General features: G+C 44.7%; 3 protein-coding genes across 4 annotated transcripts in view; 1 reads left to right on the forward strand and 2 right to left on the reverse strand.

Annotated features, from left to right (window-relative positions):
* Positions 1–2,865: 2,865 nt before the first annotated feature.
* LOC310810292 (aquaporin-8-like) lies at positions 2,866–7,211 on the reverse strand (the record flags this gene model as incomplete). The annotated part of the gene is made up of 5 exons (XM_083677988.1): positions 2,866–2,908; positions 3,609–3,743; positions 5,023–5,237; positions 5,870–5,996; positions 6,949–7,211. The coding sequence occupies 5 exons, from the start codon at positions 7,209–7,211 to the stop codon at positions 2,866–2,868; spliced, it is 783 nt and encodes a 260-aa protein (XP_083534114.1).
* A 4,078-nt stretch (positions 7,212–11,289) lies between these two features.
* Positions 11,290–15,907, reverse strand: LOC310809911 (aquaporin-8-like; the record flags this gene model as incomplete). The annotated part of the gene is made up of 5 exons (XM_083677432.1): positions 11,290–11,332; positions 12,345–12,479; positions 12,686–12,900; positions 14,361–14,487; positions 15,615–15,907. The coding sequence occupies 5 exons, from the start codon at positions 15,905–15,907 to the stop codon at positions 11,290–11,292; spliced, it is 813 nt and encodes a 270-aa protein (XP_083533558.1).
* Positions 15,908–20,834: 4,927 nt separating this feature from the next.
* LOC310809626 (rho GTPase-activating protein 17-like) overlaps positions 20,835–25,000 on the forward strand; it is a 37,367-nt gene continuing 33,201 nt past the window's right edge. For both annotated transcript variants that reach the window (XM_083676984.1, XM_083676985.1), the window contains exon 1: positions 20,835–21,203. In XM_083676984.1, coding sequence (XP_083533110.1) covers positions 21,151–21,203 — 53 coding nt within the window. In that variant the 5' untranslated portion in view covers positions 20,835–21,150. The remainder of the gene's footprint in view (positions 21,204–25,000) is intronic.

A 25,000-nucleotide genomic window follows, 5' to 3' on the forward strand; every position in this document is an offset into this window, starting at 1 on the left:
TTGGAGAACAGTTCACACAACACTCTACATAAGACACACAACACTCTACATAAGACACACACATCTAAACTTCATTATTTCAACAACATATAGCTCTTTGTCCCATTATAGTGAATCTCTCCTCCATACATCAACTCCCATCGTTCCACAGTTCAACTCAAACATTCACAGTTGTCCAACCTGAAATATATATTGAAGATTAGAGTTACTGTTTAGTCTGTCATTATGAAATAAATGGTGGATTCAAATTCAAATTTTGATGACAAAGGATACTGTTTTGATGCACTGATTTGCTTTTGTGGCAGTTTTGAGAGTTGTTGAGGGGACTGTTTAACTGTTTAGGGGAACGTGTTAACAGTTTTGAAAAGCCGAACACGATCAAGCAATCAAGAGAAAGTGGAAAGGGGTTGTTCACTTCAGACATATGTTTTGTTGTGATTATCCGAGTCATGGCTTCACTCCAGTCGATTTATACCAAGATCTGTTTGAAGTCATTATGGTTATGTATCATTATGGTTATGTATCATTATGGTTATGTATCAACTTAAGCAGCATAACGTAAGTGGATGGGGTCCAGTTTGTGGCCGGATATAATAATTCACTATCTCACACTAGGCTTCTCCTTTCTTCTCTTTACTTTCTTCTCCCCCCCATCTCTCTCTCTCTCTCTCTCTCTCTCTCTCTCTCTCTCTCTCTCTCTCTCTCTCTCTCTCTCTCTCTCTCTCTCTCTCTCTCTCTCTCTCTCTCTCTATCTCTCTCTCTCTCTCTCTCTCTCTCTCTCTATCTCTCTCTCTCTCTCTCTCTCTCTCTCTCTCTCTCTCTCTCTCTCTGTCTCTCTCTCCTCACTTCCACTTCAAGTAGTAGTTTGGTGATAGTATTAGCTCAGCCTTATTCAGTATTTCCCTTGCTCAAGGTCACAGGTTACAGGTTACAGATTCTCTCAGAAAAGCACCCTTACAAAGAAATGTTTTCCTGAGAGAAATAGCACACTTTTAAACAAAATCAAGGAACACATTTCGATACTTTGAATTTGCAGTTATGGTGTTATGGGAAAGATTATGACAACAAAAATGAAGGCTACCTCTAACTCAAACCCCCATGTCTCCAAAACTTTATATCTGAAAGATGCTGATCAGATCCCCTCCCTTTGCCATTGTCCTGAGGGGCCACCATGTCAAATTTCCAAGCTGAATATCGTCTGCTGTCCGGGCTTTTGAGGCCACACAATTCCCGTCTTTGGGAAATTCCAGCCAGCTCTGCAGGGAACGTCCCAGGAGGGCCGGGCCGGGAGCCCCACGGTTGGTGTGCCGGCTGGAGTCCACCCTGGCTAGGGGGTAATTGGTTTATCCTGCCGCCCGGGCCGCGTTCCCATGTGGGCGACTGCTGTGGAGAGGCCCGGGGGTACAATATGGAAACAGCATGAGACCCTCCAACACTGCGCTGGCTTTGACTGGGTCCGCCTTAGAGACCTCTCACAGGAACACAAAGCCAACTCAGAGATGGACGCTCTGGTTTCAAAGGGTCTCCATACGGTCTTCTTCCCTTCGGCCACCCCAAAATGGTGTTGTTGCACTCTGTTTTTGGTAATTGAGTTTTGGATAAGCTGATTTTGTTTATTTGTTGTTGTTTTATGTCCCTGCTGATTCATAAGGTAATGAGTTGGAGTTTTGGTCCAAGGTTTGATAGATGCTGGTCCTTCACACACCTGGTTGAAAATTCAGTTTGCTTTTCTGCCATTGTTTTGTCCCTCACCAAGAAGCCAATGTCCAATTGAGTTTCAGTCACCAGAATTGAATTCTGATAATTCAATTGAATTTAAGTTATTTAGCAGTCACTTTTTTTCCCAAAGCGATTTACAATAAGTACCATTGTCTCAGTAAGTGAATCGACTATACAACAGACATACAACAGACATACAACAGACATACAACAGACATCGTCAGTAAAACCTTCGATAAGAACAAGAGCCATCGGCAGTCACATTGCTAGAGAAAGGATGAAACTTTATAACCACTTATAACCACTTTATAACCACTTATAACCACTTTCGAATACAGTCCCAACTGTATTTGCATAATTGCAGTAATTGATTTGATAAACCACCGAAACACTTTAAATACAAGATGTGCTTGGATTCATAATAATTGTTGGCCTGCATTTGATTGGTCCTATTGGGCTTTTTCACTTACACTGTGGACGTCAGACCTGGGCAATAGATATGCAGTATTTTCAATGGTTTCAAATATTTAGCTTGCCTTCAGTGCAGCGTTTGCAGTTCTGAGAATATTCCACTGCTTCCATTGTTCCATGGCCTGGGGTGGTCCAGTGGTCTAGTACCACGGCCTGGGGTGGTCCAGTGGTCTAGCACCATGGCCTGGGGTGGTCCAGTGGTCTAGCACCACAGCCTGGGGTGGTCCAGTGGTCTAGCACCACAGCCTACAGTGCACACATATGCCCATGTGTGCATGGGTTTGAGTCTGGCCCATGTCCTGCTGACAAACTGTTTTTCTCTGCTGTCTCTGTCCAATAAACCAATACAACCAGGACTAGCACACTCCAAAACAAAACCAGGACTAGCACACTCCAAAACAAAACCAGGACTAGCACACTCCAAAACAAAACCAGGACTAGCACACTCCAAAACAAAACCAGGAGATGATGAGGACTCTTAGTTGAATCTTTTTTTATTTAACAAACAGCCAGATAACAGAATACCTCCAAACACACACAGAAACATGGACACATGTTAACTTGACATAACAACACAGGGGATGCGGCGATTATGGGTGTGGCCTGGCAGCCGTGTGTATGATCATCTCAGACTTTATTGACGTGACACACGCGTGACACACGTGACACATGGAGTTATTTCATGATAATACGAGTCTGCCTATCTCCGAGCAGGAGTCTGGAAAAGAAGGGAAAACATGAAGAGGTAAACAAATGATCGATAGTCGATTGTAATACATTGATCCTCCGTTGTCATTCAAACTGCTGAAAAGCTGGTCCTCTGTGGTCCTCTGTGGTCCTCTGTGGCTCAGTGGGTAGAGCACAGCACTAACACTTAGGTTGTGGGTTTGATTCCTGCTGGGACCATATATACTGGAAAATGTACGCACTCACTGCGATGTAAGTCGCTTTGGATAAAAGCGTGAGCTAAATAGCAGATTTGGTTATATATATGCTTTAAGAATGGTTGCAACACTCATGACTACTGCATGCATGACAGGAGGACAAAACATAGAGATATATATTCCATAGATAGATAGATAGATAGATAGATAGATAGATATTCCAGTTGCCTTTTCCCAATGAGATGAGATGAGATTATACATTATTAACTCCTTTAGTGCCGAGGGTGAATAAAGTCGCCCTTACACCACTTAAAGCGCTCACCACTTTATTCACCCAAAATGCATCAATTATGATGCTTCATTCTGTAGCCAATCAGAGTGTTGTTGCTAGGTAAACACCACATAGAACACTTGGAACACTCTAGGCGGTGAGTGTTCCGGAATGCTTTTGCAGTTGGTGAGTTAATCCCAATGAATCAATTGTTTTGTCAATACCTTACCAGTCCTGTAGACCTCCAATGAGGACTCACTCACCTGACCAAGGCAGCTGCCACCAGGCCTCCTGTGATAGGTCCCACCCAGTAGACCCAGTGGTAAGTCCAGTAGTTGGTCATAATAGCAGGACCAAAGGCCCGAGCCGGGTTCAGACAAGTACCAGACACATCTCCACTGCGGAAACAAACAGACTATCTCAACTAACCATGGTGCTGCTGAAACAGACGTCAAGTTGTTGCAAACAATCGCCCCGTAATTCAAGTTGCTCCAACCGAGCCTCAAACTTGTGACCTCTGGCTCGCCGACACACCTGACCGTCTCCTCAAACACCCGATGTCAACCAGCTACGCTATCAAAGAACTAGCTATTGGACAGCGTGAGTGGTGGGGGGGGTTTGAACTTGAGGAGTGAGTTTATCATCTCAACTCAGTTACACTTTGTACACAGAAAGATTGGGAAATGGTTGGGAAATCAGAGGGAATTTCAGGTTCGCTTGCGATAAACATCACACTGACATGCCAAGACCAGGCCATAATTGTTCTATAATGAAGTTCTTATCTGACATGCCAATCTTATCTTCATGGGTTGAGACACATATGGCGGAAGAAACGCACAAAAGCTCATCCCATTTGAGCTGATACAAATCTAAAGGGAGATTGTGGCTGTGATGCTGCCATATTGTGGCTGTGACGCTGCCATATTGTGGCTGTGATGCTGCCATATTGTGGCTGTGATGCTGCCATATTGTGGCTGTGACGCTGCCATATTGTGGCTGTGACGCTGCCATATTGTGGCTGTGATGCTGCCATATTGTGCATTGCAGGTGCAGTAATGCAGTAATCGTAAGGACCCCCCATAGTCGGTGATTAATTTTAGAAGCCTTGAATTAGACTGTGGACAATATCTTTTTAATCCTCTGTGGCTCAGTTGGTAGAGCATGGCGCTAACAACACTTAGGTTGTGGGTTTGATTCCTGCTGGGACCATCTATACTGAAATGTATGCACTCACTGCAATGTAAGTTGCTTTGGATAAAAGTGTCAGCTAAATGGCCTATATATATATATATATCATGCTTTACAGTAAACACTCCTGAACAAGCACCTGAAAAAGCACGGATGGTATATGACCCTTTTGGATTTTAATTTTCAGATATGTCTCCCCCTCAGCGGTTAGAATCATTAAGTAACTCTTGACATCGTCTATGTATAAAATGCTGATCCAACACGATCAGACAGATCGGTAACCATCAGCAAACAGCTTGTAAATAATCCCACAGTGTTTGCTCATGTACAATAAATAATTCACGACGCTTAAACTTCAACAAAACTTGATGCGATATTAACCAGGCACTTTAAGCTGACACTCAAATAAGCTGTAATCGTTCCCTATGTCCAGATAAATGATTAAAAAAACCTGATGATTCCCTTATTATTCATTAATGGACGACTCACCCAGCCAAGATGTTGATGATGACGGTGCAGCCCACCAGGAAGGGCACCAGTGGGCTTCTGCTCTGGGCATTGACTGCCCCCAGCAGCACCACCATGGTGACCAGGCAGGTCATGGCCACCTCCCCAAACAGAGCCCCCCACAGCTGGTCCTCGGACTGCAGCAGATCGAACGCGGCCCCCCGGGCCTTGGCGTAGTTCTCCGTGGGGGTCATGACCTGAGAAACGTGGATTCAAGTCGGTTCTTATTTAAATCAGTGGAGAACAGCACATAGCAGAATTAGTGGAGTGCTAGTTAGTACTAAGTAATACTAACTAACTAACTAGTACTAACTAACTAACTAACAGAGAGACAGAGAGAGAGAGAGAGAGGGAGAAAGAGAGAATGCTTTGGCGCTACAATGGAGAGTTATGGTATTTGTAAACAGTCCTCATTACAATATCTCTCAAAACTAAACACCTAATGACATCATGTCTACCTAATGACATCATGTCTACCTTGTCTATTTGCCTAATTGTCAAAGTCGGGCAGAGGTCAGGGGAGTCAAAGTAAGATCCAGAATGTGGTTGACTTGAATTGACATAAAGAAAGCAAGCATTACGTGATGATTGAATAATAATTCAACCTTGTTTCCACATAGTTTCTTAGTAAATACTGGATAAAATACCAGCTAAAGCAGGGCTGTAAAATGAAGGGTTATCCCTATATGTTCCCTTTTCATAGGGCATGAATAGGCCATGAATAAGACATGAATAAGGCATGAATAAGGCATGAATAAGGCATGAATAGGTCATGAATAGATTCGGCCCAACACACTCCACCGGGCCCAAGCATCGTGACCACTCTCACCTTGGCCATGGACGCCCCGATCACCCCCCCGACCAGCTGGCTGACCAGGTAGGGGGCCACCATCGCCACCTCCATCCCCCCGCACAGGTAGATGGCCAGGGTGAAGGGGGGGTTGAAGTGTGAGCCGCTGTGGAAGGAGAGGAGAGGTCGGTGAGGAGAGCCGGGGGTTTTTATGTAGTGTGTTTTCGTGGTTTTACACACTCTTATCTTCACCCTTTCACCTGTGTATCAGTCAAGGTGTTGGTTTTGAAACTGCAGACACGACACAGTGTGATTAGAACCTCGCTAACAGATAAACCTAATAACAGGGGGAGAGCTGTGCTCTGAATCGTTTGTGACGTACAGTACCAGTCAAACGTTTGGACACACCTTCTCATTCGATGGTTTTTCTTTATTTTTTATTACTTTCTACATTGTAGATTAATATTGAAGGCATCAAAACTATGAAGGAACACATATGGAATTATGTAGTAAACAAAAAAGTGTTAAACAAACCAGAATATGGTTTATATTTTAGATTCTTCAAAGTAGCCACCTTTTGCTTTGATGACAGCTTTGCACACTCTTGGCAAGGTGTGTCCAAACTTTTGACTGGTACTGTAAATAGTATATATAGTCTTATACACGTTCCGATAGGTCGAGGTATGAAACATGTGAAATAGCAGCACACAACATCACAGCACGGCAGGATTGTTTACACTTGGTGCACCATTCAAAGGAATGGGAATGGTTTTACAACTTTGGGTCTATGACCTTATCTGTCCTAGAGGTGTATGAACTCTGAACGCGCCCGAGGAGACACATGACTATCTCTGACACAGGCGAGTGGCTTCTCCTTCAAGGACATACAGTATGTGCATATTTGAATCGGGTTAGGGTTAGGGTTAAATTATATTCCTAGAACATTGCAGTTAAAAGCCATGCATGCCATCCCTCCTCTCTCTCACCCGTCCTTCCTGTCAATCTCTACCGTCTCTATCCCAATAAAAGCAGAAATGGCCTAAAAAATATATATAAATACATATAAAAAAAAAAATCACAAAAAAGACAATGACCTCTGACCTCTGACCTCTCCTCACCTGATCTCAGCCATGCAGGCCACCATGACCGCCACCGCCAGGCCGTGCACCAGTGCCGGCTGCAGCCTCCCCGCAGCCTCCACGTTCTCGATGACGGAAACGCAACCAATGAACACAAAGAACGTGGTTCCCACCAGCTCGGCCAGGCAGGGCTGGACCAGACGCTCAAACCTGTTGGGAGGTCTGGCCGGCGGCGTCTTCTTAGCGTCTGACGCCATCAGGGACGTCCCAACCTCACTGAGGTCCAGCTTCTCCTCAGCCATGGCCGAGATGGCGGAGAGTGAGATAGAGAGAGAGAGAGAGAGAGAGAGAGAGAGAGAGAGATGGAGAGTGAGAGAGAGAGACAAGTGTTGTTGTGGGAGCTGGAGCGACAGGGCAGAGCTGGTGGGACTGTTGAGAGGTGTGTGTGTGTGTGTGTGTGTGTGCGTGGCCATATATCTCTGCACTCGCACCTGCTAATCACATGAACTTTGGTAAGTTTGCGGAGAGAGAGAGAGAGAGAGTAAGAGAGAGAGAGAGAATGGGAGAAAGAGAGAGAATTGGAGAGAAAGGGAGAGAGAGAGACAGAGAGGGAGAGAGAGAGAGAGGGAGAGAGAGAGAAAGAGAGAGAATTGGAGAGAGAGAGAGAGAGAGAGTGTGTGTGTGTGAGAGAGAGAGGGAGAGAGAGAGATAGTGGAAGAGAGTGGGAGAGAGAGAGCATAACAGAGAGAGCACAATTGCCCCATTACCCAAGATGCCCTGACACTTGGATGGAACGGTCTGACCCTCATTGTATTATTAATCCGAGGGGGATTAGTCTTTCATAACACACACTTTCTAGAAGCAAGTCAACCAGACACTGAATACTCTTCATGTAAACATCATAAACCGTGTAATGATGTCAAGCATTTGTCAGACACAAAATTATACTTGTCATAAGAGAGCAGCAACTTAGAGCCTGTCAAAGTTATGATATCAATCTATTTCTAATGTTTTTGTTTCTAATCTTACTAAACAGAGATATCCTTGCTAAGCAAAAGAGCTTCACCTGGATTAACCTGCGTTTATTAATCATAAATAGATATTGATGTGAACCAGTAACCAACCAAATTGGGTGGAGCATTAAGAGGGCAGTTTTACTGGGCGCTCACGCCGTGCCCATCTCTGCAAAGTCTGGCCCCTGGTATTGGCAGAGGGAAATACAGTTGTTCTCTATTCATTTCATAATGACACACTAAATAGTAACTATAACCATCAATATGCATTGCAGGTTGGGCAACTTTCATTTGAAAACAAATGCGAAAAACTGTATTTCACTAACAGTATAAAAACAAATTTCACTTTTACATTGTACTGTATAGTTTATGGTAGAACTGCACCTTTCACAGAGAACATGATTGCTTACTATAAATATACATACAATTCATCTAAAATATTCAGAATCAAGCAGGTTTACAAGATAAAAATGAACTACTGTAGAACACAAAAACATTGACAGTAATCTGTTCTGTCCTACTATCTGCCAGGCCACATGTTACGGGACTGATGGCCTCTTTCATTTGTGACCCTAACCCTAACCCTAGGTTTTTGTTTCTAATCTTACTAAACAGAGATATCCTTGCTAAGCAAAAGAGCTTCACCTGGATTAACCTGCGTTTATTAATCATAAATAGATATTGATTACAGACTGATTGTCAGTGAAACTGTTGAGCAATGAGAGTTGACATCTCGATATACAGGACCAGTCAAAGGTTTGGACACACCTTCTCATTCAATGGTTTTTCTTTATTTTTTATTATTTTCTACATTGTAGATTAATACTGAAGACATCAAAACTATGAAGGAACACATATGGAATTATGTAGTAAACAAAAAAGTGTTAAACAAACCAGAATATGGTTTATATTTTAGATTCTTCAAAGTAGCCACCTTTTGCTTTCATGACAGCTTTGCACACTCTTGGCAAGGTGTGTCCAAACTTTTGACTGGTACTGTAACTGTTTTGCAAAAAGGGGCTTAACATTTGCACTTTGTGTGAAAGCAGTGATGCAATGATTCCTAACTATTCTGCTGAAAATGTTCCTGTTGTGCCCATGTACTGTATGTTATTGCTGTGGGCATGTGACCTTCAGTTTCATACAATCGAGAATAACTGTTAAAGACAAAAACAAAGCTAAAACCCCTCAAAATAAAATGTTGTACTTCACAACATCTCTTCAACTTGAGGTTCTTCTACAAAGACATGTACACGTCTCACACCCACATGCACTCACACACTTCCTCATTGTGAGTGTTGTTGCTGCTCTCTGGGACACGTTAAGCTTCATGCTATTGACGTTGTTTTGCTATTACCATTGTTTCCTCATGTTGTTATTATTATGACATTGCACTGCAAATTATTGCATATTGTCTGATTGTTGCGCTGTTGAGGAGTTGCTCACCCTAAAGCATTTCATTACATGGTATGCTGTATATTGTGTAAATGACCATTAAAATGTTGATTTCATTTGATTTGATTTAGCTTCTAAACATGTCTAAAACGATGACGGACTTTCAGTCCTGCTATCCACAGCTCCGCATATGAACCTGCTACACTTCCCCAACCCCGTCTCTCTGCCTGTTGAAACGAACCATTCCGCCTTAACCTGCTCCGTTTACATATTCAATATTCACGGCAGCATCTCTAAAAGCTCCATGATGTAAAATCAGTCACATTTCCAAATGCTTCGTTTACAAGTCTTCCAACTTGGTTGTTTCTCTAGTTTAATAGAGACCGTTAATAATGGACCGGACACACACGTGGGCTCATTCTCAACGGGAATCGTTGTCCAATAGGACGGGTGGGCTCATGAATATTGATTGTATTCATGAGGGGGACCAATCAGGGGCGCCGAGGTGAGAGGCAAGACGAATATTCATCAACGGTTGACACGGTCGCCATGTGCAAACAGACACAACTCCGATATAAAGTTGTTTTTCTCAAAGCTAGCGACGTGACACACTTGCGAACTCATTCCAGTACCTTCTTAACAACCGAGGCATCGTTAAAGTGCAGGTGGCTTAGCTGAGCCCGACGTTATTCATGAATAAAACAACCTTTTGTTGATCAAAAGCAACACTGCCATTCCCTTCCAGTCAAATAAACACACTTTGTCTGCTCAGCTCAAATTTCACCCGGGTCGGAAGAAGAGGTGTCTCTTGCCAAATCAATCTGCAGATTATAATCCAATTAAACATGCATTTCATTTCCTGATGATAAGATTTGATTTATCAAGATGGCTGCAGTCCAGGCCTGGCAGAACATCACCATAGAAGATACCCAGTGTCTGGTGGGGTCAATGGGTCACAGACTTCAGGCAGTTATTGCATGCAAAGGATTGTCGACCAAATACTAAACATGAGTACTTTATTTGTAAATTATGTGATTTTTTCCAATATGTTGGAGCCTGAAATAGGGGGAGTATGTTTTGAAATGTAAATGGTGAACCCAATCTAAAAAAAAACCCACTGAATTAAAGCTGAGAATCTGTACTTTGACCTCATAGTAATTGTTTGGATTTAATTTCAAATTCAAACCTGATTTCAAGCAGTTTAACCTTACCACCAGAAGGTGGCAGTGTCCAGCACAAAAGATTGCTCTTGCCTGAACTTCTGCCCCGACTAAACAAACAGGACTTGATTCACGGGACTTACAATTCTCTTCAATGAAGGCTAACTTGCAATATATGTAAATGTTTTTTAATGTATGAAATATGGTCACTACCTATACCAAATCAACAACATCAACAACAAACAATACAATAGTCATTTACTGTATATTATTGTGAGGGTTACACTGAGATTTCCCCCAAAACTTGAGCTCTTCCCAAAATTAAATCTGTTTAAGTCTATTCGAGTCTATTGGAGAGAAACATATTTTTATGAGAGCATTTATAGATACAATTTAGATTTTAAATGATAACATTGTTATGCAAATGCTTCTATAATTTCTCCATAAGTGTCATGGAGTGAAAGAAATGACATTGGAATTAATAATAAATGACTTTGAAACAGGATTTACACATTGAACAGGATTTACACATTGAACAGGATATACACATTGAACAGGATATACACATTGAACAGGATATACACATTGAACAGGATTTACACATTGAACAGGATTTACACATTGAACAGGATTTACACATTGAACAGGATTTACACATTGAACAGGATTTACACATTGAACAGGATATACACATTGAAGGTAAACTAATGACATTATTTTCCTGTTTATTGACACATGAATAAACAAAGATATGAAAATAGCAATACAAATATACAGTTATAATTTATGTGGACTCTGAACCCTGAAACCCATCACCTTAAGAGAACCCGTGTTTTTTCATCTCCAAGCAGCAATCTGAAGAAAAAAAACATAATCAATGAATAAAGATATGTCCAATGAATTTATATGAGGTAGAATAAAGAGAACAAGGTGTCAAAAAACCCTTTATGTGAAAAGCCCCAGCTCAGTGGATGACTCTAAAGCCTTGCATGGCACATTGTAAAGGTCATTTTCCGTCCCATTCGTAAACAATGCTTAGAGAGAGGTAGTTAATGTTTGTGAGTCTGGGAGGAGTCACACTTTCACACTTTCAACAGTTTAACGTCCATAAATGTTCCTTTCTATCATACAGTGAACAATGTGGTCAATTCACACTGATAGAGCAGATAGGGAGAGATAACCAGGGGAGGCTGGTGGAGGTAGAAATCGGAGGACGGGCTCATTGTAATGCATGGAATGGAATGAGGAATGGTATCAAACACACATGCTGGTGGAGGTAGAAACTGCGTGTTTGATACCGTTCCTCATTCATTCCATGCATTACAATGAGCCCGTCCTCCGATTTCTATCTCCGCCAGCCTCCCCTGGAGATAACGCATGTTTCATGGGCTGGCATGACATGACAAACATACTCTCACACACCTAATTCTGTCACATGACTGGTCATTTCAGAAGATCAAAGTGCAGTTGTCAAGGGCTGAGTAGACTGCGTCTTATGACTTGCCGTAGGTATGCAAGAGAAGAGGTGTTGTGTGGCTCCTGAGTTGGTAGAGCATGGCACTAGCAGTGCTTACATTGGTGGTTCGATTCCCGCTGGGACCATATGTACCAAACATGAATGTACATGCTGTACAGTGAATGAGCTTCTGCCTACTGGCTTATCCAGTACAGACTCTATGGTCAGACACTATGGTCAGACACTATGGTCAGACACTATGGTCAGACTCTATGGTCAGACACTATGGTCAGACCAGTTGTAGGTAGTCTGGGTGTAGCGCTCAGACCCCCCCCCCCCCCACCTCTTGGTGTCAGGGACAGCCGGGTCACCGCCTTTCCCCTCTGGGAGACCGACTAAGTTGTACTGTACCTGATCAGACTGCCAGTGAGCAGCGCCCCGGCCATGGGTCCGACCCAGTAGATCCAGTGGTAGCTCCAGTAGTTGTCCACCACCGCGGGGCCAAAGGCCCGGGCGGGGTTCATACATGCTCCAGACACCGCCCCCCTGTGGAGGATTGGGTAGAGACCGGAGCTTTAGCTCAATGCTACCCCCCACCTCCCTCACCACACCCACACACAGACCCCCCCCCACGCACACACACACACCCATGAATCCTCACCCACACACACACACACACAGACCCCCCCCCCACACACACACCCATGAGTCCTCACCCACACACCCACACACCCACACCCATGAGTCCTCACCCAGCCAGTATGTCAGCGGTCACGGTCAGGCCAATGCAGAGCGGGGCCAGCAGGCTGCGCGTGCGAACGTTGACCGCCCCCATGCACACCACCATGGTCAGGAACAGAGTCATGATCATCTCTGCCACCGTGGCCGGCCCGATCTGGCCGGCGCCCCTCACCGTGTTGAACGCGGCCCCCGATGCGTTGGCGTAGTTCTCAGCTGGCGAGACCACCTGGAGAGGGGGAGAAGCAATTTTTATAATTATTATTTATTTATTTATTCCTTGTTTTACCAGGTAAGTTGACTGAGAACACGTTCTCTTTTACAGCAACGACCTGGGGAAGAGTTGGAGAGGAGAGGGGAGGGGAGGGGAGGAGAGGGGAGGGGAGGAGAGGAGAGGGGAGGAACGAGCCAATTGAAAGCAGGGGATGATGAGGCGGCCATGATGGCCGTACGAGGGCCAGACGGGGAGTTTAGCCACCGGCGTTACCACGGCTACTCTCACGAGAAGCGCTCCGATCGTTAACAACTCAGGAGTCGGGAAACTCGGTTTAACGTCTCATCCGAAGGACGAAAATACATGGTGGCACTGAAAAGCACTTACTGTCATTTCCAGCAGTGTCTTAGACAGCTGACACTCGGTTGGCATAGAAACAGGTTGTTCCTGTCAGGAGTGTTCTCGGGAGGGGACTCTGCAAGTTGTGTGCATGCAGAAACACAACAGCTAATGTCCGACACTGCAAGTCCATTTCGAGGGTTTATATTATTATCAGGGAGGATGTTGTTGTTGTTGTTGTTGTTGTTGTTGTTGTTGTTGTTGTTGGGAACGTCAAACTGAGTTTTGCCACAGAGGCCAGAGGTGGCAGACTTCCAAACTTCACTAAGATAGTGTCATCTTGATTAGGTCATCCTCTTGTAAACTAATAACAGCTCACCCTTTGTGACTGCCTGCTTACTCAACCCCTCCTTATCACAGATGTCTTGTGTACTGATAGCAGGAGAAGTGGTGAATGCAAGTGTGGAGAGAGATACACCATCCATATCAGAGGAGCTGTTTTAAGATATGGATAAGCGTGGAATGTGGAAGCGCACTATGGACATTGAAAGTGTACAAAGTGTAAAATACCTGGGCTTTATTTTAGAAAAAATACTTTCTAACTTGTAACCGTTATAACTTTAGGGTTAGTATATTGACCACAGAGGAATACTCATAGAATTAGAACGCCAATGTCGCAAGCGTCTTTCTAAGACATTTTGATTGAATGTTTTTTTAGATTCATTGACTCAAGCCATTTAGTACCAGGGAGTGACCAACGGTTCTGAATCTATTGAGGTCGTACCAGAAACCAGTACCAGATACTCCTTACCAGAAACTACCAAAATGTAGTTTCCAAATGAAAGCAGGGGATGTAAACACTGTGGAAATACCATCTTAACTCACCAACTGCCAAAGCATTCCGGAACACTCTCCAACAATCTAGAGTGTTTCAAGTGTTCTATGTGGTGTTTACCTAGTAACGTTACTTTGATTGGCTAGAAAATGAAACATCATCATTGATGCATTTTTGGTGAATAAAGTCACCCTTGGCGCTCTAGAATGTTGACAGTTTGGGCGACCTTATTCGCCCTCGGCACTGAATGAGTTAAACAGTGCTGTAAAAGGTTACCCTCTATTTCTAATTCCCTACCCACCTTGGCCAAGCCTGCTCCGATCACCCCTCCACACAGCTGGGCTAGTATGTATGGTACAAGCAACACCATGTTGAGACCCCCGATCAGGAAGACGGACACAGACACCGCTGGGTTGAAGTGACCCCCACTGCAGGGAAAGCAATGGGGAATTTAGACAGATTCAAATAAGGATATGCATCGATAAAGTTGTTACAATTTGAGTAAGAAAATCATGAATTGTTGAAGAAATGATGCATGAAATACAACTAGCTGCATCAAAATGTTACCAACAAGTTCAAGTTCAAGTTCAAGTTTCAAGTTTATTGTTACGTCTCATACACGAGTGCAGGGAGTAAAATTCTTGGGCTCGGTTCCTTGACAATGCAGCATCCAAAATGACACAATTTCAGTATAAATAGTAGAGTAAAAAAGTAAAGTGGTTCAGCGGAATGTCATTATTACTGCACAAGTGTGGTGATAAGATTGTCTGTTGCATTTTGATGATATATAAAACGTTGGAAACACATGAACAGTTGTGCCACCTCTGGCTGGAGCAGTCATAACATTTGCATTTAAATTGCACTCCCAAACCCCAAGCAATCTCACATTGCAATAAATACACTTCTGGCTCATTTTGATGAACAAATGCAAGTACAAAAGCAACCACAGATTTCCAGGACTGCCCCACACCACCAACATGGTTAGTTGTTGCTATTATTACATGCTATTATCATTGTCCTCTCACTGTGTCATTATTATGACATTGCTGCATATTGATATTGTTTGATTGTTGTTGTTGTTGTTGTTATCTGGTTGCCTTGTTTTGCTATTATTATTGTTCCCTCATGTTGTTATTATTATGACATTGCTGCATGTTGATATTGATGTTGATATTGATGTTGATATTGATAGTGATGTTGTCTGACTGTTGCGTTGTCAAGGAGTTGCTCACCCTAAAGCATTTCATTACATGGTATCCTGTATATTGTGTAAATGACCAGTACAATTTGATTTGATTTGAATTGAAGCAAAACCAGCAGTAGAGAATGTCACCTTCAACAGCTATCATATGGCCTCTCCTTCACGCCCACAAGATGTTACTGAACTGTGTTGCATTTTTTATGTGTTGTTTTGTTATTGTGTAAATATGGTGGACAGATGAACCTGCAAAAGAGGCCTTGGTCTCAGTGTGTTTCCCCTGTAGAAATAACGGTTCAGTAAAAATTGTCTACTGCTGGTTTTGCTAACCGTCTTGGTGGTATGGTTAAAACATACCTGATCTCCCCCAGCACGGCGATGACGATGCCCAGCGCCAGGCCGTGTGCCAGGGCCGGCTGCAGCCGCCCGGTGCCCTCCGTGTTCTCTATGACGGAGAGGCACCCCACAAAGATAAACAAGGTAGACCCCAGCAGCTCTGCCAGACAGGGCTGGGCGTAGCGCTCGAACGCCCCCCTCCACCGCTTGGTCCCGGGGACACCCGGGTCACCGCCCTTCCCCTCTGGTTGGATCACGCTGACGTCCAGGGTGGAGAGGTCACACAGCTCGGTCTTGGACTCGGACAGGGACATCTCGAGAGGCTGTCGACCGGCGCTGCAGAGGGCTGTGAAGGGCTTGTGGGATGTGACCGGTCGTTTGTGGAGGGTTTATGCGAGTATGCTGATAAGGGGCAATAGAGAGGAGGAGGAGGAGGAGGAGGAGGAGGTGGGGGGAGAGGGAGAGAGGAGGAGGAGGCTGGGATGGTTCCAACCACTTGCTGAAGTGGAGCTCATGGAAATTACTCCTTTTTTTATTTGTTTTATTTCTTTCAAAAGGGTGGGGGTTAGAGGACGCCCGGACACACCTTGCCTCTGATATATATCCTCGACAAATGTTGGCCATGTCGTGAATCCCTCGATCTCGGGTCTATCTGCTTGACTTGTCAGGGCTTGGATGGGTGTATGCATTAAAACAGCTATCTCAATGTCACCTAATGGAAATGGATGTCAATATACAGCAGGCAGTGAGGATACAGGGACCGAAACACACAGAAGTATTGACTACGGATATACCTTGAAATGTATTTCTGAGCGATAACATTTGCCTGGTTAATCTGTACTTCAGACACCGATTCTAATAGAGTTGACATATTTACTCCCAGTCTCTCCCGTATCTTTATGAGGAGGGCTATCACAACTGTTTTAGGGTCTTCCAAGGCTTACATGCAGAGACAATAAAGATAAAAGGCACTGGATTAGGACATGGGGACATAATTAACATCAGTAAGATGAATCACAGTGACTCAAATGTGTCTACAAACAAATCAACATCCTATGTCTTGATCCAAGTTTCTATTTTATTACATATCATTATTTTTTATTATTTTATCCCATTACATGTTTTCTTATAGCACTAAAGAACGTGCCTCCTACATTTCAATAACAGGTAAACAATACATATAGCCCATAAATTCATACCATGGATGAACTGCTATGCCCTTACGTAAATAATAAGAAAGTGGCTGTTATCATTTCACAGAGAGGCGCCAAGGACCAACACAATAGATCCCGTGTTCGTGTTCGTGTTCAGGTTAGAGGGTTCGTGTTCGTGTTCGTGTTCGTGTTCGTGTTCGTGTTCGGGTTAGGGTTCGTGTTCGTGTTCGGGTTAGGGTTAGGGTTCGTGTTAGGGTTAGAGGGTTCGTGTTCGTGTTCGTGTTCGTGTTAGGGTTAGGGTTCGTGTTCGTGTTAGGGTTAGAGGGTTCGTGTTCGTGTTCGTGTTAGGGTTAGAGGGTTCGTGTTCGTGTTCGTGTTAGGGTTAGGGTTCGTGTTCGGGTTAGGGTTAGGGTTCGTGTTCGTGTTCGTGTTCGTGTTAGGGTTAGGGTTAGGGTTCGTGTTCGTGTTCGTGTTAGGGTTAGAGGGTTCGTGTTCGTGTTCGTGTTCGTGTTAGGGTTAGGGTTCGTGTTCGGGTTAGGGTTAGGGTTCGTGTTCGTGTTCGTGTTCGTGTTCGTGTTAGGGTTAGGGTTCGTGTTCGGGTTAGGGTTCGTGTTCGTGTTCGTGTTCGTGTTCGTGTTCGTGTTAGGGTTAGGGTTCGTGTTCGTGTTCGCCTCCGCAGGTTTATCTTTGCTTCTGTCGCCTCGTGGCTGTTTGTTTTTCCAGCGCTTGTCTCTGCGCGAGAAATGTGGCGCGTGTGAGTGTGACGACGGAAGACGTAATCTTAAAACTTCACCTTAAAACCTCTAATAAGTCACGACGTTGGAGGGGGTCATGTCCTGCAATAGATGTTTCAACGCTCGTTCCATTCCTGAATAACTGTTTGTCCTTGACTTAAGGAAATAAGGACGGGGAAATCCAGTTCGGATACAAAAACATGATATGAATTCAGTTTCCATTAAACTGAGTGAGTCTGTCTAGTTGTATGATACTGTTACAAACTGTCAAAGGACTGTCAGAGCAATTGAGAGGAAATATCATGCACACCATAAACTAGTGGGTATTTAGTACCATTAATATATGTTTAAACTTGTTGAACGAAAACTTGCCTATGGAATGGCATTCCAAGAACGGCATTCCATTATTGTTGTGAACATATAAGGAATTTAAACCAAAACATGTTTTAGTGAGAGATGCAGTGCAAGAATTTGAACAATTTGCAATTCATCTTCAGGACTGCACCTTTAAGTAGACTGAAATCCCAGTTCTCATGTCACCAATAACCAGGTCGTGGGCAGTGGCTGCGGAGCGTGCCTGGTGTATAACAACAGCTCTTATCTCTCCCTGAGGCTGAGGAGCCTGCGTGGGAATAACCCTGCTCAGGAATAGCATGAGGCTGTCTGATAGTGAGGGGGGTGTTAATAGTTAACTGGGCTTCAGATTCCAATGGAAAATAATAGAGGCTGACTCTATTATTACTCACTATAGCATGATACTGCAGCTACAACATTTTCTTTTATTTATTTAACCTTTAATCATCCAGGGCAAAGACACCGAGACCAAGGTCTCTTTTGTGGGTGTGCCCTGTCCACATATAAATACAGTTACAAAACAACAACAATGACAGAAATTGAATATAAAACACAGTTTTACAAAATACACACAATCATTAATGAAAACAAGAGCATGTCTCTGGGAGCTGGTCGCTCACCAAGGACTTAAAACCACTGTGGGATCAACTGCTCCAACCTCAGTCTACCCTGAAGATCGTTCCAAGTCTGAGGAGCACAGTAGCTAAAAGCCTAATTCTGTGGACACCCGTGGGAAATTAAAAAGTAGCAATGACGTGAGGTAAAATGGGAGTTTTAAAAGAACTGCTTTATATATAAATAAAATCCAATCATAAGCCCTTCTCGAAGTTAAAGACTCCCAACCCACAGACTGCTTCAAAAGGCAATGGTAGGTGCGGAAACACTCCGTAGAAATGAAGCGGAGTAATAAAATGAGATAGTGGTTTAAGAACTGAGGCTATACCATACTGCAGATTCTAGCTGTCCAAACAGCATCATGGATACATGTGATCTGCCTGTCTTAAAGTTGACCCGGAGACATTCTAAATAGCGCAGAAAGTAAACCATGTCAATAGTTGTCCTTTAACATGATCAAACCCTGGTCAAAGAGGGCATAGTCTTCAAGGTTTTACTATCCCCTTTTCATTTGACAGTCTCATTATAGAGCTTCTCCAGAGCTCAGGCAAACAGCAACCAGGTCCCAGACTAAACCTACGCCAATTACACATCTGAATTTGTTCAAACAATCTTAAAACGGAGTGCTACTTAAACTGATTTTCCACCATCGGTGGATTATGCCTCCCCCAGTCATCTTAACCTATGCATTGTTTGACCTAATCATAGAGATAAGATAGCAGGTTATGATAGTCACCTCATCAATGCAAGAGCTGGGACTGAAGGTGCTCATTGTGCTCACAGTTATAAACACTGAGGTCATTCTTGAAGATCGTAATGCATCTGAACTCACTGACCAGCGGGTCGACAATGGAAGATCACTAGACAATAAGATTGCTGAGGTGCACTGCTGAGCCAATGTTAAGATATAAGTGTTGACGGTTGTTAGGCTTCTCCAGAGGTAATGTCCTGTTGATTGACAGCTAAATAACTTTAGTAAATCCCAATATTGGAAACAGGACTCATATAATTTACATTAAAACCTAAAAGATCCCATGGCGCTTATCGCAAAAGTAGGCGTGTTAAAGGAGTGTGTGAGTCCGTTGGGAATCTGTCACCTCTGACCACCGAGGGACATTCACTTTGAAAATTCAAAACAACATCCTGCCTAATAATAAGAAATAACTTAGAAAAGCGCTTTTCGGGACCGAAACAGTGTTCGTAAATGAAATATTTCTCATTCCCTTATCGCTGCCGATTAAACATAGTCATTACAACCGTAAGAAAGACTGAATATGTTACATAGGGTGTATGAGTGAACACATCAGAAGAATATATATATATATATAAATAAAGTTGGCAGTACACTATTGTCACTTTAATGTCACTTTTTGTCACTTTTTATTACCTATTATTGAATTGTTGTTGCTGTTGTTGTTGAGCGTGGAGCAAGATCCCAAAACATTTCACTTTGTCTATTACAACTGTATGCGATATACTGTAAGTGACAAATAAAATTTGATATGATTTAATTTGATTTGATTTGATTTGATATGATTTGATTTGATTTGATTTGGCCCCATAACTCTGAGAAGCCATGACATATAAATAGCCACAAGGTGGCAGCAGAACACACTGAAAATGACATGCATGGCTCAGTAGACTTTGTCCCCAATCACAGCCCCGAGTCTACAGGGATCTAAATCTAAATCTGCCCTCAGATCAGCGAATATGGCCTTTGTCGATGTAGTCATGTAGGAAGCTTCAGTGCATCTGGTGGGATTTTTGTCACATGCCACTGTTATTGTAGTAAGTTTAACGCTATGGTCTCACTAGTACTGGGGTATATTTGACAGTGTCACTGTAGGATACATGTGTGTCCCTGCTTTAGAAGTGTTTTTCTTGTTGAGACGTGTTCTGGAATCAGTCTATGGCATATGCTATTGTGAGTCTATCATGTTTGCATGGCAATTATTGCAGGAAACACAGAAGTTATTCTAAAAGATTTCTCCCAACTTCTACAGCAGTTAGTAAGATGTCCCTGTGTTCCTCTAAAACAACAACAACAACAACGTTCCACTGACTTGTAGGCCCAATAAGATACGAAACAATGAACACGCCCATCTAAACGTACAGTAAACAGTTCTGTCGGCTATAGTACTACCCATATATCTTCAACAATCGCCTTGACATGACCGCAGAGTCTGTGTTTCTGACGGTGCTGCCCGTCCCTGACAGCCTGGGAGGGTCCGGTGGACCAGGCGGCTGTGTTCGGTATCACATGTCAGCGCTGGGCCGTTCAGCAGGGAAGTGAGCGGCGCTTCCTCCTTCCCTCCCTCCCTCCCTCCCTCCCTCCAGCGCAGCGCAGCGCCGTGTGACCGCAACAACACACTGAATGAAGCGAGAGAAAGCAGCAGAAAGCAGCAGCAGCGGGGGGTCGCTTCTCGTAATTGTCTAGAGATTGTTTTTTTTTGTTTTGTTTTGTGACGGAGGAAAACATTGCCGGGAGAAGCGGTCGAACAGGCGGTCGAACACCACCAACACCACCGCGGCGAACGTACTCGAACCCGAGCCTCTTGTTTGCGGTAGCATGGCAGCGACGTGAAGCCGCTTTAGGACTTGAGCGGCTGGTGAATGGTATCAAGTGAGGAGGGAGAGGAGAGGAGGGCCTCGGAACTAGTCTGAAACTTTGTTGGATACTTGTGGAACAAGGACGCGAACATGAAGAAACAGTTTAACCGCATGAAACAGCTGGCCAACCAGACAGTTGGAAGGTAAGGTCTCAGTAGGTTAGTCAGGGGGTTATGAAGCCACTTGGGTTGACTGGTTTAGGACTTTTCCTTCAAAGTGTGGCCTTTCCTCTCAAGCCTACATGACACTTGGGTCGGGGTTGTGACATTGGGGCTCAGGTCGTCGCTGACGGAGGGAAGTGCCACATATTGTCAAAATGAAAGTTTCTGTTTCCATCTGAGTTGTTGTTCCGTAGCTTGTCTTACCGCTCCCCCCCGTCACCCTGTTATCCCTCTACGGGAGGGGGTGGGGGTCGGAAGGGTTGGGCCACCTACGGTTGCTCATAAAATGACCTGCAAACTTGATAACACTACAAAAAGAATCTCTTTAAAATGTAGAAATGGGCCTGTTAAAATGCAGTCGATGAAACAAGGTTGACATGAGTGGTTTATAGGACCAACGGTGACCGTCTGTATGAGAAGTTTTCCCAAATGATCCTTTCTGCAGCTGTGTGGTTGACTATATGGGTTGGTTATGTGTATGTATTGAGTACAGCTTGAGTCATGTAAATGCCATGAATGTATACGTTCATAAGTACACAAGTGATATATGAATGGTGGGAAAGCAGTTACGTGTGTGTGAGATCGCTGATGTTGACCCAAAGGCAACACCATTGTGGTCCAACTGGTTGTTGACCAGTTGTCATTTCTGCTTTGTGGACAACCTTTCTTGTGTAATGCTGGTCTGCGTCCGTTGAGGCCTAGTGTGTTTGTAACACACTCCTAGCTAAGTGCAGGCCTGTTCCTCTTTTCATGTAGGCTTATTACTCTGTACCCCCCCGCCCAAACACCATGATTATTACTCTGTACCCCCCCTTTAAACACCCCCCTACACTCCCTAGTGTGACCGTACCCCAACACAAACATTATTTTTCTGTCATTTACGACAGCGTAGGGACCTCTGTGACATCCCTATGCAGTCTCCTAGCTGACCAAGCCTGGAAACGCTTAGTCGACAAAAACCTCCACGCCTGCACTTTTCCAGACACACACACACACACACACACACACACACACACACACACACACACACACACATCAGAATGCCACAATAGAGAGAACCTGATTCAGATCAAAACACCGCCCTCGTCATTGTGATTAAAAGTACATCAGCTTGAGTCCTGTTTCTCTCACTGCATCACATGTCCACGCCTCCTCTGAGTTCCCCCTCAACCGTTTCACTTTACGGAACGGAAACTACATCTGTTTTTGAGATATTCCAGGGGATACTCTGACTAAAATACTACGAGTTTATGAATCACTATGACACGTGTCCCGTTCCTGTGTTGTTAGCCAACAGTTTTAAAAAGAATGAAAATAAAGTTTGTTTCAGTACAAGTCACACAGACAAAGCTGGAGGAATGTGAGCTTTGTTGAGTAGTAGCCATGTTACCCAGAGAGGGTGTGGGTAGCAGCCATGTTACCCAGAGAGGGTGTGGGTAGTAGCCATGTTACCCAGAGAGGGTGTGTGTAGCAGCCATGTTACCCAGAGAGGGTGTGTGTAGCAGCCATGTTACCCAGAGAGGGTGTGGGTAGTAGCCATGTTACCCAGAGAGGGTGTGGGTAGCAGCCATGTTACCCAGAGAGGGTGTGGGTAGTAGCCATGTTACCCAGAGAGGGTGTGGGTAGCAACCATGTTACCCAGAGAGGGTGTGTGTAGCAGCCATGTTACCCAGAGAGGGTGGGTAGCAGCCATGTTACCCAGAGAGGGTGGGTAGCAGCCATGTTACCCAGAGAGGGTGTGTGTAGCAGCCATGTTACCCAGAGAGGGTGGGTAGCAGCCATGTTACCCAGAGAGGGTGTGGGTAGTAGCCATGTTACCCAGAGAGGGTGTGTAGCAGCCATGTTACCCAGAGAGGGTGGGTAGCAGCCATGTTACCCAGAGAGGGTGGGTAGTAGCCATGTTACCCAGAGAGGGTGGGGGTAGCAGCCATGTTACCCAGAGAGGGTGGGGGTAGCAGCCATGTTACCCAGAGAGGGTGTGGGTAGCAGCCATGTTACCCAGAGAGGGTGGGGGTAGCAGCCATGTTACCCAGAGAGGGTGGGTAGCAGCCATGTTACCCAGAGAGGGTGTGGGTAGCAGCCATGTTACCCAGAGAGGGTGTGGGTAGCAGCCATGTTACCCAGAGAGGGTGTGGGTAGCAGCCATGTTACCCAGAGAGGGTGTGGGTAGCAGCCATGTTACCCAGAGAGGGTGTGGGTAGCAGCCATGTTACCCAGAGAGGGTGTGGGTAGCAGCCATGTTACCCAGAGAGGGTGTGGGTAGCAGCCATGTTACCCAGAGAGGGTGGGTAGCAGCCATGTTACCCAGAGAGGGTGTGGGTAGAGCACATTGCACAGATGTCTGTCAGTGAGTTGTCAGTCTGCCTAGCTGCGTGTCGCTCTTTCACAGTGTATGGAAAACACACTGGAAACCAAGCAATCCAAACAGTTGGTTACTATGTGTGGAAAGTGATGTCAATAAGCTAAATTAAACAGATGAATGTTGTGCCAGTCGAGGGACAGGAGCGCTCATCATAATGTGATAACAGCAGTGGACACCAGTAGAGGCTCGGGGCCGGAGAGGGGCCGGCGTGGCCGGAGAGGGACCGGCGTGGCCGGAGAAGGGCCAGCGTGGCCGGAGAGGGGCCGGAGAGGGACCGGCGGGGCCGGAGAAGGGCCGGAGAGGGGCCGGAGAGGGACCGGCGTGGCCGGAGAGGGACCGGCGTGGCCGGAGAGGGGCCGGAGAGGGACCGGCGGGGCCGGAGAAGGGCCGGAGAGGGGCCGGAGAGGGGCCGGAGAGGGGCCAGTGGGGCCTGTCAAACACAGTCAATGATTCCATTATATCGCTCTATAGAAATGTTGTGACTTTTTTTTGGGGGGGCGGGCTATATTTTCCATGTGGGAATATGACTAGCAATAGGGCTTGGAATAGGTGGAAAAGTTGTTCTCTTGTAAACCCACAGGAGACGATAGGCCTGAATACAAGGCCTATGTTGACATCTGTATGTGCATATCAACAACAAAGAGTGTAAAGGTGTCCTACTTTTCACAGAAACTCAACTGGAATCCCTCTGTCGCAACAGAGGACTAAGCTAAGGAGGTCTCCCTTGATACCTGGGGTTTGGTGAAAGACTTCAATTTAGTATATCAAATATATCAAATAAAATATAGTAAATCAGAGTCTGTCATACAGTCTGCAGACCTGTGTGTGTGTGTGTGTGTCTGTGTGTGTCTGTGTGTGTCTGTGTGTGTGTGTGTGTCTGCCCTGCACACACAAACATTGTTGTTGTGTGTGTGTGCACGTGCGTGTCTGCACCGATTGTTATCTAGAACCAGTTTGACAGTCCATTGGGGTTACAGGCAGTCCTAACTATTTGCATGGTGGATGATAAAAGTGTTTGAGTTTCAGAGGAGTTCTTCCTGAATTAACGGAAGCGAAAAGGAATTGGCCCCAACCACGGTTTCCACACACTTACCATGTTCAATACTGTCTCTAATGCTGTGTCTTTGATGCTCGCCTTGGGCCAGTATTAGAATTCTAAAACCGGTATTCCTTCCCCCTAACATACCCGGTATATGGTAATACCTTTTTGCAGACATTCAACATGACTAGAACTTGTAGCAAATCAACCCTATTGAACCACTTCTCAGGACAGAGAGACATCATCAGTAGACCGGGTCAGGACAGAGATAGACATCATCAGTAGACCGGGTCAGGACAGAGATAGACATCATCAGTAGACCGGGTCAGGACAGAGATAGACATCATCAGTAGACCGGGTCAGGACAGAGATAGCTGT

This window comes from Argentina silus (genome assembly GCF_951799395.1).
Source record: "Argentina silus genome assembly, chromosome: 9".
NCBI lineage: Eukaryota > Metazoa > Chordata > Actinopteri > Argentiniformes > Argentinidae > Argentina > Argentina silus.